A 19,587-nucleotide genomic window follows, 5' to 3' on the forward strand; every position below is an offset into this window, starting at 1 on the left:
TGGTCGTAATCAGACAGACTGCCCTCCAGATATGAGAATGAAAATGGCGCTGAAAGGCAGTTATCCATGAGACCATCTACACCGTCATTTGTCAATCTTGGTGGCATGTCTGGGGTCATACTAAAAGGGAGATCCCATGCAGACATCTCACTAAGGTAAGGCAACTGGGTTGTGGATGGGGGCGCTCGAGTCTGAACAGAAAAATTAGATTCTTTGAGTACCCCGACTGTCTCCAGCATAAAATTCGAAGAAGAGAGATTGAGAGTGTAACTTTCATCCACGCGAGGTACAGCTAAGAGTCGCGATAAGGAGACTGCTTGCTCCGCTTCCAACCTGCTACTTGGGCGATTCCTGGGCCATTTATGAATCGCTGAATGGGACCAATTCATGTACAAGCCATTCCCCGTAGTATTCGGTTGTGGAGCTGTATCGGTGCCCCTATCGATGGTACATGTGACAGGTTCAGACTCGACGGTACCGGAGTTTTCGTTGTTCTTAGTGGTTGGTGGCGGTTTGAGTTTATTATTCGTGGATAATCGACCTTTGCCTCGAAGTGGAACTCGGGACTGGCAGGTTAGATTCTTCAGCCTGCATCGCGAGCATGGTACCTAATTCCTGGATTTAGTATTGATTCATTGATGTTTCGGAAAGTTGACCATTATACCTTTCTGTCGCATTTGGCTTTTGACCTGGCGCAATGCACACATGCCAGTATTGTTGAATCCACAAGGGAATGTGTGGAGGGTTTCAACGGGGACATGATTAGAGAAAATGATCCCATTAGTTGTCTGAACGATGTGCAATAGATCTCCGAGGCTGGAGCGTGCATCGGATACGTGCTGGAGTTAAAACCTTATCTCCGACCTGCGGACTCGGCCTGATTTTCAACCGCCTCCGCTGGTCTGGAGTCCGGACTCCGACGTCTTTGTTTGTATAGACTAAACTTGAAGTTCATCCGTCGGATATCATTATGCAGAGCAAGGCAGGTTCCACTGCTCGAAATAAATACCATTCCCCAAGAGGACTTGAATTTAGCTAGAGTCTACTAAATTTCAACATTTTTGCTCCATCACAAATACATAAATCACTATGAGCGGTTTATTTAGCCTTCTATTTACCAAACTGACTCTACCCCCTCCCTCGCTCATTAAGGGAAAGACCATACTTATCACCGGGGCAAACACTGGCCTCGGTCGAGAAACTGCCAGACACGCGCTTGCTCTGGGCGCCGGTACCATCATTTTGGGCGTTCGAAGCATTAGCAAAGGGGAAGATGCTAAAGCTAATATCGAGGCAAGTGTTGCCGGCTGTAACGACATAGGAAAGATCCTTGTATGGCCCGTCGATCTTGAATCATTTGCTAGTGTCCAGGCCTTTGCAGCTCAAGTTCATAAACATGTTATGCTAGAGGGTGGCCGACTAGATATAGCTATCATGAATGCAGGAATTGCATCAGCCGAGTATTCCACTACCCACGATGGATGGGAGAGAGGAATTCAGGTCAATGTTCTATCAACTGCACTTCTCAGTCTCAAACTTTTACCGCTATTGCTGCAAACAAAAGAGCGAGATCCATCCCTACAACCTCATCTGGTCCTTCTTACAAGTGATATTCACAAATCCATCAACTTCTCTGAGCGAAACGAGAAGATGGTTCTTTCTTTCTTGAACCGCGAGGAGCAGTGGAAGTCATCTCAGACAGCAGGTGCTACTGAACGCTATGGTGTCACCAAACTTATGGATATCTTCATCACCATGGAGTTAGCTCGACTCGTGCCTCGTGATGAGTCTGGAAACCCTCTTGTGATTGTCAATGCCGTAGCGCCAGGTTTTTGCAAATCGGATCTTCTCACAAGGGAAAAGGCACCATGGATTCTGAAGCTGATCCAAGCCTTGATTGCTAGGACAGTGGAAGAAGGTAGCAAAACACTGCTGCATGCAGCAACCCAGGGCACGAAAACGCACGGAAAGTGGCTGGAGAATCAGATCAATGCTGAGTAAGTCTCTTATTTTCAAAGCCAGTAGTCTGGGTCACTGATACATGTTTCAAATAGCCCTGGTACTATTGTCACAAGCCAAGATGCAGCGGTTGTAAGAGAGAAGGTCTGGGCCGAGATCATTGCTGTCTTGCATAATGCTGACCCCGAAGTCCGAGTTGATTACTGATACTGTAAGGTGATGTGTCTCTGTTCTGTACAGTAACAATAGCCTTATGTTGGATGTGCTCTGGCACCTCTCATCTGAGAATTCCTTGTCCATAGCTTAGCTAGCTTCTTTCAAGCCATGCTCAAACGGTTGAATGAAACATTTGCTTGGATAGAGACGAGTGTGCAACTGTGTCTTCTGATAGTGACCATGTCAGCAGTTCAGGCACGGCAGGATGAAGCGTACAAATAAAAAAATACCACAAAAAAAAACATACAACAGTCAGGATTCGCATGTGGTCACCCACCATACTACTAACTGACCGGCGTGTGGCTTAAGTACGGCTGAGCGGACGGGAAGCCCTGTTCTCCACACCCTGTGGTCGTATGTGCTAGATAGGTCTTTGAGGTGGATCATATGGTACAAGAGTGGGTCTCAGCAACTGCCAGTGGAGGGGAGTCATTCAGTACTTCCTATTAGGTATTAATAGGTCTATAATACTATATATAAGCTGGCGAAATCACCAGCTCGCTTGCTTAGATATCGTAGTAGTAATTTAGCCGATCTGATACTACTATTCCAAGTCGTGTACCTAGGTATAAAAACTTGAACTTCTAGTACTATTAGTGTAGTACCATAGGAGAACTCCGGAATTCCCACTTCAAAATATATTTAGTCGCATTTTCCCCATGAGGCTGTAGCCACCATCTTAAATCCAGAATAAACAAGAACGATCATTGATTACTTTTGATACCAGTTGATATCAGTTAGAGACATTCATTTCAGAAGTAGCAATTAAGCCTTCAAGGTTGAACGTTGCCTTGCTGACTTGTGTAACGTGAAGCCCGAGGCGGTCAACGGCCACGACTTCACTGATGTTGACAACTTCTTTCAACCGGAAGCTCACAACAAACATTGTGCCGGATTTGCTCCGCGTCGCAGTCCACTATACTCCTAAGTTAGAAACTTATGATCAGGATGCCAGTGGAGGTGCTAGCGCGTTGAAACGATCAATCATTATGAGTGCGACGATACAGACCGATCTGTATCGAACCTTGGCCCCGCCCGAGGACCAACAGCCACCTCGTAAGAAAATCAGAAAGGGGACTCGCAGTTGTTGGGAATGTAAGTGAGCAATGTGTGAAGTGTCGGATCGGACCCACTGTGACGACTTCGCAGGGATTAGACTGATTATAATACAGGCAAACATCGCAAAGTTCGTTGTCATTTTGTTTCCGATGGCGACCAAAGTTGTCGCGAATGCCTGGCAAGGGGGACTACTTGTCAAAGCCAGGACTTGCCAGAGCCCAATGTTCATGAGTCCGATCGTGCATCACTAGGCGATCGACTCGGTCGGGTAGAATCCCTTCTTGAAAGGGTTTTACACCGGCTGGACACCATTGGGAGTGTTGAAGAGGCGCGAGAGTTACCATCCACGGCCGCATATGATGGCTTTGCCTCCAGTGCGGCCGCCACGCCCGCAAATGAAAATGCACCGGCTTTGTCGCTATTTGACAATGGATTGGTAAATATGATGCCCAAAATTCTCATTGAAAGATGATTAACATTACATAGCTGGGCTTTCGACGATCTGATGTTACTACACCAAGCATGACATTGTGTGCTGACATGAATCGCGATCTGGAAAAGCTCTCCCATGAGCTTCTGAGTCTCTTACCATCCAATACTTCGTTAAACAGACTTGAAGAAGCCAATAGCTGCTGGTGGCTTGTCCGAGCCCAATGCTTCCAAAATTACGAGGAATCACTGCTCCCGAGCGCAGTAGCAGCGCGTTCGCACAGACATCCAACCGCAGTCGCTAAAGTCCTTTTATGGGTGGGTATTTGCCTCCAACAGCTCCCACGAGGGTTTGATACTCATTCATTGGAACTGCCGTACTCTCCAACGCGCCTGATTGCAGAGTCTGTCAGAGTCGTTGCTCGTTCCATTACCTCCGATGAAATTCTATCGAGTAGTATTGATGGGCTGGAATGTCTAGTACTCCAAGGGGTACTTTATAATAATGATGGAAAACTACGCAGTGCCTGGTTGAGCTATCGTCGTGCTATTAACGTCGCTCAAGTTATCGGGCTTCATCGGCTCCCTACAGAATCGATAGGAGAGTCGAATTCTGTTTCTGGGGCACGAGTGATCTGGAATCATATCATTTACGCCGACCGATATCTCTCTCTTATGTTAGGAATGTATCATGGGGTTCCTGATGTGGCTTTAGATCCGGAACGAGGCGTGGATCAGTCAATAAGCACATCCTGTATGGATCTTCTTTGTCGCATAGCCGGGTCTATCATCGAACGAAATCAAAAGTTTAGCAGTGCGACCCCTTCAATGGTTCGAGTAACACAAACCATCGATGCAGAGCTCATGTCGATTTATATTGAACCAGTCGTCGGAGATTCAATTACCTCGTCACCAGAAAAATCCACCGAACGAGCTCAGGCCTATATGAAACTCATGACGCAGTTATGGCATTATCAGCTTATTGCTTGGCTCCATCTACCCCTTCTACTAGACTCTGGGAGGCGCTATGACTACAGTTGGCAAAGCTGTCTAGATGCATCCCGATCTATTATTACATGCTATACATCTATCCGTCGACTAACTGCGGACAGCTTTTGCTGCAAATCGCTGGATTTCCAAGCCTTTACTGCCGCTGTCACTCTTCTTATTAATATTCTTGGACCGGCCGGTCAATCCTCCCTTAATTCGGATGATTGGCTTTCCATCGAAACGGTGATAACGACCCTGGAAGTATTGGCAGAGGGAGAGCCACCCGACAAAGTAGCAAGTCGAGGTCTTGCAGTTCTTAGATTTTTGAAAGGGGTTGCAACGGGAGACAGTGTGGCTCGATCTGACAATTCAAACGGGATTCCACCCATAGAAAGTCATCCCGGACGCATCAAAGTCGACATTCCTTACTTCGGTACTATTTCCCTTGATCGTACAATTCGCAGTGATCTCCCAGAGCGATGGCAATATGATGCAAATCGGTCTAAAAGCTTCACTGTAGACCCAATTCCCAATAATGAAAACACATCGGACGTGGCCAATGTTATGGAAGGGAGCGCAGTACAAGACCAGGCCAACTCCGTAGAGCCTTGGCTGGAGGGTGAGCTGGGACTTGGCCCTACTGATGTATGGTCATTTCATCCAGAACTAACATCATTGCCCTCTTTCTTGCCTAACTTGGCAGATGACTGGGATCTAGCACTTTGAATGAAGATTTCTATGACCTACAGCGGCTTGTGGTGTTCAATATGCTTTCTCATCAGATACCAGATTCCCCTTTGCCGTTGCCAATTTCCCACAATACAATGAGAGGCCGTAAGGAGTATGCAATTCTAATTAAACGAGGATCCAAATCTAAATTTCAGATACGACTGTTATATGTTTTTGCTTTTGACTTTTCCCTCCTTTCTTCTTTGTTGATGGTCTTTTTACTCTTGACCTTTGAAGAGCGCTGAGATATTGCTCTCGATCCTAGATTTTGAATTGAGGTTTACATAATGGGCACTCTTTCCAACTTTGGGATGTGGCTTCGGGTATCTTGCTCAGACGCTCCAATAAAGGTTCTGTCCAGGCAGATGACAACCTAAGAGCCGGCCATACAAAATTCTCTGAAAATAGGAAATTAGTGGCTTGTGTTGAGTGCGATAACCGTGCTTATCCTCGTCCCCCTGAGCTTCATACTGGGCGTCTTATACTCATGAACATTGACACAGGTTCAGTTAGTTCACGAACTATTGGAATCTATGCGGGACAGATGTGGTTCAGGCTTCAAGCTGGGGTTTAGTTCGAGCGGCAAATTCTGGGATCTGGCATACCATAAAGTGGGATTGGTAGGTGACTCGATTATGATTTGGGACACCGCGAGTCATAGCTTGATAATTCAAGTTGAAGATTTCCAATTTTGGATTCACAAGGTTTCATTTTCACCGAATGAAAATCAACTCCTTTTAAGAGACTCCACCGATCGTATCAAGATTTTGGATCTAGTTCTGAACAAGATTGTCACAGAAAATCATGTTGATGGTGACTTTATCATGCCCGGGTCCAACCTATGTTACATAGATTCAGAAGCCACCACACGCATCATTTCTTGGGACTGGTCAGTCTATGAACTAGTCACGAAATTCCGATTCAGCACTTTAATAGGACCAAGGAGAGTTATCTTCAATGCCAAAGGCGACTCAATCGCTTTCGTTCCTGAAGTTTCTTTAATTCGTGACTCGCGCATTGAATTTGGGAACAGCGAGGCAAATTCATCGTCCCAAACTCTTTATTTCGACACTGCCAGCCACTCAGAGTTGATGTTGTCTCCCGAAAACGCCCTGCTCCTGTCCTGGTATGTCGATAAAACCGTGTCTCTATGGGATCTCAATAATTGGAAAGCGAAAGTCGATTTGTCCTCACATAGCCATCGTATTGATAATATACGGGTTGGACCTAAGAGCGCTATTGTTACTTTCTGCTATGCAGAAGTTGGAGTATGGAGCCCTAGTGGGGAGAATTCGGGAGAGATGATCCCAGGACCACAGCGTGGGTCACTCTTGGCAGTGGATGGGGACTTTCTCGCGGTCGTGCAAGATCCAGTTGAACAGCAGCGTTACGGAAAGATCGACATTTGGAACCTAAGAGCACTTGAGTTGGCACAAACTCTGCCTGAAATCCCTGCATTGGGGAAAGTTGCGCTAAGCTCTACTGGAGGCTTTGTAGTGTTTGGTGGTGTGCCTGAGCCGCATGAACAATCAATCATGTTTAGAAACGATAAATCGCTTTTGGGGTGGAAATGAAGAATCTGGGAACAACGACAGTTCACGTGGCGATCCGGTCGATATCGCAAAAGAAGGGATATTACTACAGGCTAGTCCCCTCGTGTGAAGATCTGTGACTTTCGCACTGGGAAAGTACTCCATACATTGAGAAGTAGTGAGAGAATTATTGCCGCGCTTAAATTTTCCCCGATGGTAATATGCTTGCTGTTACAAGAAGACCCACCCAGGAAAACAACACTGGAACTTTTAAGATTTAGGATGTTGCTTAGGGGATACGACAAACAGCCCACATTGGTTACCACTTTTATGAGAGTGAGTACATTGCTTGGTCGACAGATGGAACAAAAGTCGGGTTCAGTGAATGGATGGCTATGAACATTTGGGATGTGTCAAGGGGGGAATTGGCGGAGTCTTTTGAGACAGAGCGTATTGTAGCCATTTGTTTCTCACCAGAGAAACACATATTGGCATTCATGGAGCACAGTGGCTATTTGGAGATACAGGATACTGGAATTTCAAGCAACGCTAGCGAGACTGGACTTTGGTCATGGTCTCCGGAGGAGCGCCACAATTTTCAAACCCGCGACTTGCCTCGATTGGAGTTTTAGGAAGACGGTAACACCGTTCACATACCCTATGGCCGTATTGATATTAGGCCAAATGTCAAAGACGAGGAAAACCGAAGCCTGTATATAGATAATGGTTGGATCGTTCGTGGTCGGCAAAAACTCCTAGCAATGCCTTCTGAATATCGAGCCCATTGCGCAACGGCTGAAGGAAACACCCTTTTCATGGGGGTCGGCGGAAGGGTACTTTCCATAACCTTCAATGACCGATGAGGAACTCAGAAGTATTTGCCAGCTGGAGCTATTGAGCTTCTCGTAACATTCCAAGTGACCTCCAGAGATGTTTTCTTCCATATGGAGATGAATTGCAAGTGCCTACCCCCAACTAAGAAATCAAATCTTACGATGCCATGAATTCAGCTTGGAATAACCCGAACAAAAACAACGTCAAGGGAGGTAAAGAGGAGGTGCGAGGTAAGGCCAGGGCTCGCATATACATGAGGCCGAACAATGTGATTGGTCGAACCAGAGTGTCGCCAAAAAAGCAAACACCAAGTACTAACCGGCCCCACAATTTTTCTTTCACAAAAATAATGAACCCTCGCTTACGAGGGTCCGCCACCCATATGGAACAGATCACCCATATGGAACATTTTTGCTAAATCGTACTACAACTACTATTTACCACACCACCATATAGTTAATTAATTAACTAAAAATAATAAACAAATCAATCAGCCATTTTAATATTAGAATACAAAATCAAGTTAATTTCCCCGGCGTTTTTTGGCTCTTCCATGCTTCCTAATTTCAACCAATATCTTCTTCCACTTCCGCTTCGTCTTTTCTTGATCGGCTTTTTCAGTCAATTTATATTCTTTTAGCTTCATTTCTTTGATCTGGCTTGAATTGATAATACCAGTGATTTGCGTATAACGGCGAGAAGCATCATATCTAGCGTGACGTGCTCCCATAATAGCTTGTGTAGAATCGAATTCCCGTTGCAGTTGGACAGCCAACATTGCCTGAGTCTCAGCACCCTTTACAAGCTTTGCTAGCCCTTCTTTAAAACGTTGAGTAGTAGGATCATATTGATTAATACGATCGCTAATTCTTCGAACTCTCTCAGCGGTTTTTGGGGTGCTAAACTCAGTATTTTGTGAGTTAACTGATGGTGTATCTTCCCGGGATATATTATCATAATATGGATCGTACGAATCCAATTCATCGGTAATAAGCTTAGAATTAATTGGCCAAAGGCCAGTTAATCTAAACCCAAGCTTGATTGTATGTGGCCGGAAGGTTTTGCGTCTGATTTCACTGATTGAATGTAGGAATTCATCCTTTGAAAATTTACGGCATCCAGTCATTGTAGCCGCCTCAACTGCCTCACTATGCCAGTGTTTATATACACTAAACACTCCAACATCGAGAGGTTGTAGTATATGGCTAGTATGTGAGAGTAAGAAGAATAGAATGATATCATTCTTCTCACAAAATTCAACAAATTGACGCGTTAAATGTGATCCAAAACGATCGCATAAAACTAGCCTCTTTTTCCCAATGGTACGAGAAATTGTCCATTTATGAAACAGCTGAATCCATTGATATGCTAATGTATCATTGATATAGCCAGTATCAGTTATAGCAAGATGCTCGTCGTCTTCAATTTTATCAAACCAACGTAGTAATGCTTGTTTAGCGCTTAGAATAATCAGCGGTGGGCATGTAAAGCCATCAGCCGAAACAGCCTCTAAAACAGTGACAGACTCGCGATTGGTAACTGAGCCATTAAATAGCTTCTTTTTTGGATGTCTTGTGATAATAAATTGATCGCGACCGACGCCAATTTGGAAGCCAGTTTCGTCAAAATTGTAGATATCTTGTTGACAGATGCCATATTTAGCCACTATACGTTGATAGTCTTGAAACCATCTCTCTATAACGGATTTATCCAGTGCAGTAGCTCTTTCAACATCAAGAGCTCGCCGACGTCGTATATAGTACTCAGGATACCGTTTAAGAAAACGCTTTAGCCAATGGTCGCCAATTTGTGGGGGATCTGTGGTGGTGTCGGTATGATCTTCTTCCAGAATTGAATCGGCAGCAATAGCAATTTGACGGCGATTTATTGATGCTCCGACCGCATCAAAATAATCAATATATTCACATAAAGCCTTCTCCTGTGCAATACTAAGCTTCCGGCCATTAGGTTGTCGTTGGAAAAGCGATTTTCCACCTTGCCAGCGCCGACGAAGACGGCCTTCAGGAACCGCGAATTCTCGCGCAGTCTTCCTAATATTAGGCTTAGATTGCTCAGAGAGAGACTCTATTGCCAGCTGAATCTGGTTCTCTATATCTTTATTGGTTTTAGGCATTGTTGGTGGTGTGGTAGATGATAATAGTGGTTGTGGTAAGATTTAGAAAAAATGTTCCATATGGGTGATCTGTTCCATATGGGTGGCGGACCCTCGTAAGCGAGGGTTCATTATTTTTGTGAAAGAAAAATTGTGGGGCCGGTTAGTAGGGCGGTGGGGGTCAAATTGCCCCTGCCCTTGTTGTCACCTGCACACGTGGTTAGCTATTTTTCGCCATACGGTGTTGATTGGAGTCATGGAAATAACGTGGGTCGATAAGCTCAGCCAGATCCAGGAACGATTGTTGTTACTTATGTAATATACTCGCGCATTTTTAATTTTACTTGAGGGGCGGGAAAGCGATTGGTTTATCTAGAACCATTTAGGGGCTTGATTGAGGAACCAGAGGATGAGGATCATTAGAGCAGAACGGGGGTCTATGCGAAGAATATCAGGTTCAAAGAGAGAACTAGAGGCGGTTTACTGTATGTTGAAGCTGGTATAAATAATTGCGACAGCTGCGAGACGATAGGAATCATGGATCTTCATGAGCTCTGGCTGAAGTAGGATCTTGCAAGTCCGAGTCTGAGTCCCTGTTCACGTTATATGTATATCCATTATTCAATAGAATGCAACAATAAGCCATGTGGCTTAAGCCTAGTTCATAGGGCTGTCAAGGCAGCTCGCTGGCACCACCACCGCCGCCACACCTAATCTCCCCGAGCAGCCAAGTAGGCCCACATAGATGGAGAACGTATTGTCAAAGAAATACAATCCTAATCTTCCTCATTTTCTCAGCATCAGAATTACGCGTATGAAAGGATTGCTCGCACTGGAAACTTTTCACATGTGAAATTCGATATATCTACACACTAAGTGAGAAGACAATTAGTTAACACGAAACTCGAGATCCGATTGGACGCAAGCCTGAAATCCCTGATAATCTTAATAACTGTATGTACAGATGTAGCTGAGTGGAGCATGCAGTTACGAATATCACCGCGTTAAGTGACAGGAGTGTCCTAGATCGAAGTGGATTCGTGGGATCTCATATCGCCACCATAAGGGAACGAACCGAATCATCCTATCAGAGAGCAAGGATCGTCCTGTCAAGTCAAAGTGTCCTGCAGAATATGAATATTATTGGATGGGGTATGAGTAGGCTCAGCTGAAGTCTGGTTCGAGATCTTTGAACCTCGAGGACACGCAATCCGGATTTCCTAGTCTCTCAAATCAGGGATTGTCTTAGATTTCACGGCGATGAGGCATGGAAGTTCTCCGCGGTCGCAGCTAAGCGAGACCAGGGGCTTTCAAGTTCTTTTCTGTCTGCCAATCAGGCTGTAAGTAGATGGTGTATCATCTATACACGAGACATACAGTATATCGTGTACCCCGTAGGCAACCTCACGAGGTATTCCAGATCCCTTGCATGCATAACAAACATCGTTCACGAAGATGAATGTTCCAGAACGGTCTGAATCGTACCTTGTCTATTTTCTAAAATGTTTTACAGTACCTTGATTCCAAAAATATCAGCGCTAGGTAGAATTCTCATCCCAAATCTCAAAGTATAGATCACAAACACGACATCGGAATAAATCGGCAACACACATTATCCGTGTAACAACCATCCTAGTCAGACCCATAAGCGAACATGATTGATTAGATGCTGACACTAGCATCTAAACTGCAACCCTAAAAAAAAACAAACAAAGAACAAAAAGTAAAATGATAAATGCGACACTAGCATGAAATTTTTTTCACTGCACTAGATGCAACTTGATGCGTTGTCCAACGGAGAATTCCGGTGCCAAGTTCCCGGAGCCCGCTAGAAGGCTTCCAGAAGGCCTTAGCGTCTTCCAGATTCCTCTTAACCATCAATACACAATACCGTTAGCTCTATACACGGCGTATCCGCACATACCAACGCTGTGGCTGTGCCATACACCACCTAACTGACCAATCATTTACATTGAAAAAATTTTCTTGTGCATTAGCCTCGTTGCTATTTTCTATTTTCTGGTTTGCGCTACACCTGCAGAGCGCACTCGGTCTCCCGGCTTTCCCTACTCCGATTAAGGTGCTGACCATTTGAAGTTTTTTTCTCCCTGTTGCCCGGCATAGTATGCCGAAAGGATTCGGAGGAAAATTTTTTCTTTCCTATGCCCTGCTCAACATCGGACTGTCAGAGAAAAAAATTAAAAATTCAGCAGGGGCCCATGCGTGTCTCGTTTGACAGACACGAGCTGATGACAGGTGCCCGATATAGAAGATCGTGCATTGCGCTGTGGTACTGTTTTTGGGCGCTCGGTATACGTGGTGCCCTGCGTATACAATGGATATCCACTATGGTGGGAGGCTTTTCCTCAGAAGAAAAAAAAACACGCAGTAATTGTCGTACACGTTACTAGAATTAGAATAGGGTGACGGCTACAGTAATGGTGGTGGGCCAATACTCGAGATCTCGCCACTTTTCCCCAGACGAAGGCCACGCTATCTGTCTCGGATCCAAGAATAAACACAAACCACCCTGTGGCTCCCCGGCCGTAGGGAAGAATGCCAAGAACGAAGAATGTAGTCGTGATCGCTTGACTTGAAATTCTGGACTCTGGGAAGACTCTGGGTAGTTTGGGCCAGACTGTTCGGTAGACACGGCACCCCGGACCCGCGTCTCGGTTGCCCACTACCCGGTCTGACAAAAATCACTAATGCCGACCGAGGCTTTTTTTTATTATCAGTCTTTTGCATTCCGTCAGCTAGTATCCTCTATCGGGGGAATAGACGGAGTTTGCGAACGGAACCAACGAATTAGCTGCATTCCTCTTGCAGAGGAATTGGTGCTAGCCAAGTCACGCGGCAGTACTAGAGTACAGTAGGCTGGTTATTCCACAGTAGTCTGGCGGCTAGGAGGAGATATCTCCGGTCGGAGTTCGCTCATCCGATCTGATATGCAGGTAATGGTAGCGTTTACATGTTTACAGCCTGGAAGGTAACCTCGTACTACCTTCATACCACGTTGTGTTAGTAGTAATTAATAATAATTTATGGGATCTAATTTTTAATGCCCAAGCACGCTAGTTTAGCTGAATGATTCAGAAGTCAGCCGAGTGCAGGGATTAGAGAAAGAAAAACATGTTTCTTAGTTCTAAAGCCGTTGAGTTAGTAGTATGAAGAGTCATTTATGAATTTATAATTATTATTTATGTTGCTAAGATATTACGAATCATTGTTGCGTGGTTCCATATGGAAGAAAGCCTGACTCAAGTGCTGTATTGTGTCCAGTTGACTCAACTTCAGTATCAGGCCACGGAGCCATGTGACCAACCCTGGTTTGATCGTGTAGCCGAAGCGATAAGACGTTATTCCATGAGCCGCGTCTAAACTAGCTAGAGACATGAATTTGGGGTCAGCTGATTTTGAATCCAAGTCACTCACCTGACGCCGTATACCGCGCAAAATAACCAATATTTTGGGGCTCTACCTAATTAGGCAGTCCAAATGAAACATACCAGAGAATGGTGGGAATTTCTCCCGATCGTGTCTAATACCTGTTTCTCCGGGGGAAAGCAATGGACCTTCCTGAAAGGGTTTAGTAAAAGATCTCAACAATATCTTCATTATTCTTAATTTTCATGTCTGAGCTGGCATCGAATTTTTACCCCAGAGAATGCAGGGAGGGTTCCCACGTTGTGGCGCAGCACATGGGTATGTGGCTTTCGGCACCGATCATTATTAAGGATGGAGTAGGGGTCCCGGGTAACACGGACTCTGGTTACTTTGGTCACGCGGGAAAAAAAACAAGGTGTGGCTCAGCCCTGTCGGATTCACCATCCTAAAATTGGAGCACCGATCGGACACTAGTCTCGAGATTTGTCGAGATTTTGCTAGATCCTGCAGGAAACCTACCATTTCTAAGCGATTGGTTTCTCGGTTTACGGGGTTACTTTCATTCCTTGAGCACTACTGGTTTGGTTTCGCCCGAGATGACTCTTTTCGGAGTCATCAGCGCTATCTATGTAGGCAGAATCTTTTTGCGCTTATGAATCTTGATGAGTTATACACTATATTTTTTCTTCTGGGATTCTTGTTGTTTCTATTGGAGGTTTCTTCCCATTCAATCAAAAATATCAGATTTATTGATTTATTCTTATTCGTATTCATTTACTTGTTGCATGGTGGAGTTTGTGGCTGTCTCCGGAAAAGCCACCAATTCATTACATCTATACTTCTGTACATACAGGGGAGGAGATGGAGGTTGAACACAAAATAAGATAATAAAAATAATATGAAATCGTGAAAAATCGTGAAAAATCTGTAATTTACAAAATTCCAAAAAATAATGACAATAATAATCTAATTCTAAAATACATTGCCCGATCAGGACTAACTCATATTCAATTCGACAGATAGTAAGGGGGACAAATCACTAAACGGGTAAAGTCATAAAATCGACCCCAAAAAGTCCAATAATAAATCCCCAATAAATCCCATAAATGCAAATAAATTCATCCCAAGCTCTCCGGTAGATCAGTGGATCCTAAACAACCCGGTGGGACAAGCAGCACCCAAACGTGTAAGAATCTGGTAACTCCGTAATCGCAATGTACAATAGATAACCGCTAGCACCCAAAGAAGACAAATACATGCCGATCCTTGCTGTAACGTACGGAAACCCGTCGAAATGTATCGGGATGACCGATGTCTAGGTATTCCCCCGCTAGTCTCGATTGGGGCCCCCTAGCCCCGAAAGGAGAACGTCATGGTACTATGTGGATGGCATTTATCTTTTTAAGCCCAATCTCTCCCCCCCAAATCGGACCTCTCCCCATTACTCATATATCAACACCTTCAACAACCTTCAATAACTTCTTATTATCTCCCCTCTCTTCTATTTTAATTCATCACTCAAATTAAAGGTAATAAACCCAAAAGAAAAAAAAGAAATTCGACTCATCCTCCGATCGAGTCATTCTACAGAACCAAACTAACCCTCTTAACAGTCCCAGACTTTGTTATAATAAGGTTCATCCGGTTCCATTATCACTCGATCACGAGCCTCTCGACGTTTCCAGACTTTTCGCATTATTCTCCCTATTGCTGAGCCACACTCTACTCGTCTCTTTATCGGCCGTTCCCAAGGATCTTTCGGACTTTGAGCCGTCGGAATTTCCAACTATAAAACACTCGCCTTCCCCGGTGGCGAACACCTCTTTCTCCACCTTCTGACGTTCTATACGTGATAACATAATGTTTATGTATCCACGTAAGGGTCTCATCACTGATCCGTACCACCAAGAGGACATCATCATACAAGACGATCGGTTCCCACCTGAGTTCGCCGAGAACTCTCAGCAATACCAACAGTCTTACTTGCAACCACCCTTCCAGTACCAACCGAACCAGTTCGCCTCTCCGCCGTCTTCCGCGCCTTCCTCTCCCACTTTCTCTTCTCCGACCTTTTCCATTCCTTACCCTCCTCAGGCGGTCGACAACCAGTCTCTCGGGGCTCCTTCGATGACCCCAGCTTCCTCATACAACCCGTCTTTGGACGCTCAGAGCTCTGCCTCCCCCTCTTCTTCACAGCAATATCTATCTCAATACCCTCAATACTATACCCCCATGTTGGCCCAACAGCCCATTGCTCCCGGCAACCAAGCTTGGGACAGCAACTTGCAGCTTCTGAGCCCCGCTCGCATTTCATATCCCCACAAGGCTTCCCCAACCGCCTCGTCACGATCTGTTCACCACCAACACCGACGATCTGACAGCTCTTCCAAGCCTTTGCCTACTCCTGTTCAGACTCCCATCCAGAACTCGTTGTTGGCTCCAGCTTTCCAAAACTACGACCCATCAATGAACGATGGTAGCAATGTTGAGGTTGAGTCTGCGATGAGAAGAGCGATCATGGCCCAGCAGTCACAGCATCAATCCTCTCCTCCCCAGCAACAGCAGAGCGAGTACTCTCACTCTTTGGCACCTTCTGTGTCAACTATGAGCCACAACTCGCCCGTGACTCCTCAGAATACCCTTGATGAGCTCGAGGATGCATCCAAATCGATGACAAATGGTGAGACCCAATTTCCTGACCTTGACCAGTGGATGGACCAGTACTTACGCCCCGACGCTACTTCAGAATACGCCAACGGTAACTCGGGCATGATTGGTATCCCTAAGCTGGACCGTACCATTTCAGATATTTACCAAGACGAGCTCTACAACCCCGCCATGATGGCTACTCCTCAGGGTTCCAAGTCTATGGGACAGAACATGATTGCCCCCCGCAATGTCATCGCCGATCGATTGCAGGCTGCTAACCAAGGACACATGTCTGCTCGCTCGCAGTCTCCAGTTTCTGGCATGAAGCGTGAGCGTTCGCCTTTCCGTCACAACTCTCCATTCGCTGGCGGCATGAATGTTTCCGCACTCCAGTCTCAAATGGCTACTAGTGTCCCCATGGTTCAAAACGGAATGAGCATGTCTGCTCCAGGCACTACTGCTGACCTGAAGACTATGTCTCCTAAGGATGCAGTCTTGGATTTCAACGATGGCGAGGATGCCGCTATGGCTCCTCTCTTCCCTCCTCAGCAGGGTGATTTCAACCTCGGGGATGCCCTTGGACTGCGCCGTGAGCCTTCCGGATCGCTTCAGGCTTCAACCTTGGCTACTATGGATGCTTTTCCTTCACAGTACGCTCCTGTTCAGCAAACAGTCTTCCCATTTTCTCAGCAGAGCCAAGCTCCTCAGCAAACCTACATGCACCAGCAGCAGCCTAAGCTTATGCCGACCTTGTCTCACTTGGACTCCAATGGCAGCGATATGCATTCGTCTGCGGATATCACCCCACAGGCTCAGGTCAAGTCCCTTCCTAACGGAATTTCCCGCCCCAGCAACACCACCTCGGATGCGGGAACCTACACCTGTACCTACCATGGATGTACACTCCGATTTGAGTCGCCTTCCAAGCTCCAGCGACACAAGCGCGAGGCTCATCGCCAGACTTCCCCTGGTGGACACCTGATTACTCGGGACACTACACTACGGAATTCTCAGGCAGGCCCCCACAAGTGTGAGCGTCTCAACCCATCTACTGGAAAGCCTTGCAACTCTGTTTTCTCCCGGCCTTATGATTTAACCCGACACGAGGATACTATCCACAATGCCCGCAAGCAAAAGGTTCGGTGCCACTTGTGCACCGAAGAAAAGACGTTTAGCCGCAACGATGCGCTCACCCGGCACATGCGAGTGGTGCACCCTGAAGTTGATTGGCCTGGCAAGCAGCGTCGCCGGGGAAGAGACTGAATTTCATCCGAGTGGGGAAGATCGTCATCATCATGACGACCAAACCATATTGAAGTTTTCGAAATTTGACCATCGAGACATGACGTCAACCCAACCCGATTCAGCTACCGGGACCCACATTAAGTTCCAGATCGTCGGTGCCTACTTCCGTTTCAGGCCTATGAATTGTCATTTATTGGTGCCTTATTGCCTTAGCACCCCAGGCCACTGACGTCATGCCCCAGTCTGTCCTCCATTGTTTGGCTGACGTCGACTCTACGTCGACGATCTAATCACCACAACACAGGATGACGCACCCCACCCTTCGCTGCTGTGGATGGCTACACCCCAACCCCCCTGCCTCGCCTGACGTGTGCGGGTATCTTGGCGCACATATGATTCATATCTCATTTCGCACATTCTCTGTCCAAAAAATGGAAAATAATGCATGTATCTTTCTATGTGTATGGTCATGTTTTGTGTGTTATCTTCGCTTGCAGCTCTTTCATGTCTGTTACGAACTTTATTGACATGTTGTATTATTATCATTATCATTCCTACTGTTTATGACCTCACGCAATGATGTCTTTTGCATGCAATCCGTCTTGTGCATTGGCTGGTGCTTTTGATTTACTTGAAAATGGTGGTGTATATTGCAGGGTCGTTTCCTGCTTTGATATTTTTTGATATTTTTTTTTTGCTTCGTACAATTGGCTTTTTTTGTGACCTTGTACCATATGGAATATGGCCAAAAAAATGTGTATATTATGGGAAAACAATTGGGAATGTATAGCTAGTGACTATATTATTGACATAGATTCATCAAATATTTTCAAACATGATATCTGCCTCTTTCTAGTAATTTGTATCTTGCCTAGAATCATTTTTTGGTTTTCAAACTTGTAAAAGCCCTTGTAGATTTCAACTTGGTCTGTACAAGGGGAAGACTAAAAACTTGCACCCATTACCTCACAAGGGAGGACGACACACGAAGCTTTTCCCCTTCTCCTTTTTCCCTCTCCATAAGGATTCAGAAATTAGACCCTCCCAAAGCCCCCCACTTATCATTTCATTTCCATCCGAACGTCAATCTACTACTCCATCCTAACTTTCCCTCGGCACCAGCACAGATCACCCCCTAACAAGCGCACACGGCATCGGCAAAACCATAAAACCACAGAACCACAAAAACCAATTAATGTTCGTATACTAATTCCAACTGCCGATCGTAAGCAGCTTACTCTTCTGCAGGTTGAGCTTTGAATTTGTGCGAAAAAGAAGCCCTAGCCTAATTTACAGTAGTATCCGGAGCTAGAAAAATGGCCCCCGCAGATGACATCGCTATGTCTCTATTTGGTATTCTCGGGTCCCCATTCAAACCTAAACTAACTCTCTTTCTCTGAAAGTTGAAATGTGTCTCTAGCCCCCAAACAAACCCCCCTCTCGCTTATGTTTACCTCGTCGTCGATATTAAACAATTATAAGATAAGCTCGTATCTCGTACTTTGCAGCATAATAAAATGGCCCCAAGGATCCATTAACTCTACTAGAAACGGCAATTTTGAGGCTGCCCGCTACTCTATTCGGAATACTGCTTAGTGGCCCTATGGACTTGCTCTACTTAATCTGTACGGAATAGTATGCTGAGCTTGAGTTGTTTGGATCTGGCCCCCATGAGATTTAGATCCATGACATGACCGTGCTTTGGACACCGCTTTTTACTACTGCAGTTAGTATTGGATCTGCTCTTTTTTGCTTTGTATGGTGTGGGTATTGGGGATATCTTCTGAAAAACATGTGTTATACAGTATTGGCCCCGATACCTTAAGGACACATGGTTCTTTATCTCGATCTACATGCATGACGCGAGAATGTATGAAACTAAGCAATAATCATTACCATTCCCACACATATACGCAGGGAAAAGCAAGAAACACCACTATGATGAATGAATCATACTCAAGTTTCAAGTATCAAATGACTTCAATGACTTCAATGACTTCACAATGAATTAATCCTGACGCTTAACGCAAGGAAGTTCAAGCGGTCATCCTTAATTTCTTCATCCCTCAACGGCACCGATTGGCACATATCAAAGCAATTGAATTTCACTTGAAGTCCGTGCGAAAAGGAAGAAATCCACAAAAACCCTTAGCAAAAAGCCACAACTCAAAATGGAAAGTAATGCAGAGCAATCAATGTGCATCAGACGTACTGTAGGGACTGTACACACGTAAATGTGGACATGGAGCTGTGGACCCGCGCGCAATTCAAAACATCCACCACTCATCTGCAGATAACCAGAGGGCCCTCAACCTCCCCGCTTCCCGTCCTAAGCAATCATAAGCAATCAAAGGAACCGGGGATAGACCTTTCTGGCGTGTCAGCTCTCCCTGTAGGTGGGGGAGCCCCACCTGTGGAGAATGTGGCTTTTCGAGAAAGGGGTTA

General features: G+C 45.5%; 5 protein-coding genes across 5 annotated transcripts; all 5 read left to right on the forward strand.

The window, feature by feature from the left end:
* Window positions 1-1,089: 1,089 nt before the first annotated feature.
* Window positions 1,090-2,166, forward strand: N7478_000457 (putative short-chain dehydrogenase; the record flags this gene model as incomplete). Its single annotated transcript, XM_056916673.1, has 2 exons — window positions 1,090-1,997; window positions 2,055-2,166. 2 exons carry the CDS (start codon window positions 1,090-1,092, stop codon window positions 2,164-2,166), a joined length of 1,020 nt encoding a protein of 339 aa, XP_056784553.1.
* A 189-nt stretch (window positions 2,167-2,355) lies between these two features.
* Window positions 2,356-2,632, forward strand: N7478_000458 (uncharacterized protein; the record flags this gene model as incomplete). Its single annotated transcript, XM_079040909.1, has 2 exons — window positions 2,356-2,387; window positions 2,485-2,632. 2 exons carry the CDS (start codon window positions 2,356-2,358, stop codon window positions 2,630-2,632), a joined length of 180 nt encoding a protein of 59 aa, XP_078897036.1.
* A 388-nt stretch (window positions 2,633-3,020) lies between these two features.
* Window positions 3,021-5,379, forward strand: N7478_000459 (uncharacterized protein; the record flags this gene model as incomplete). Its single annotated transcript, XM_056916674.1, has 3 exons — window positions 3,021-3,270; window positions 3,348-3,670; window positions 3,721-5,379. The coding sequence occupies 3 exons, from the start codon at window positions 3,021-3,023 to the stop codon at window positions 5,377-5,379; spliced, it is 2,232 nt and encodes a 743-aa protein (XP_056784554.1).
* Window positions 5,380-6,206: 827 nt separating this feature from the next.
* Window positions 6,207-6,956, forward strand: N7478_000460 (uncharacterized protein; the record flags this gene model as incomplete). Its single annotated transcript, XM_056916675.1, has 1 exon — window positions 6,207-6,956. The coding sequence occupies one exon, from the start codon at window positions 6,207-6,209 to the stop codon at window positions 6,954-6,956; it is 750 nt and encodes a 249-aa protein (XP_056784555.1).
* Window positions 6,957-15,108: 8,152 nt separating this feature from the next.
* Window positions 15,109-17,160, forward strand: N7478_000461 (stress-regulated transcription factor RPN4; the record flags this gene model as incomplete). Its single annotated transcript, XM_056916676.1, has 1 exon — window positions 15,109-17,160. The coding sequence occupies one exon, from the start codon at window positions 15,109-15,111 to the stop codon at window positions 17,158-17,160; it is 2,052 nt and encodes a 683-aa protein (XP_056784556.1).
* Window positions 17,161-19,587: the final 2,427 nt, after the last annotated feature.

This window comes from Penicillium angulare, assembly GCF_028827245.1.
Source record: "Penicillium angulare strain IBT 27051 chromosome Unknown utg000001l_segment0_segment0, whole genome shotgun sequence".
Taxonomy (NCBI): Eukaryota; Fungi; Ascomycota; class Eurotiomycetes; order Eurotiales; family Aspergillaceae; genus Penicillium; species Penicillium angulare.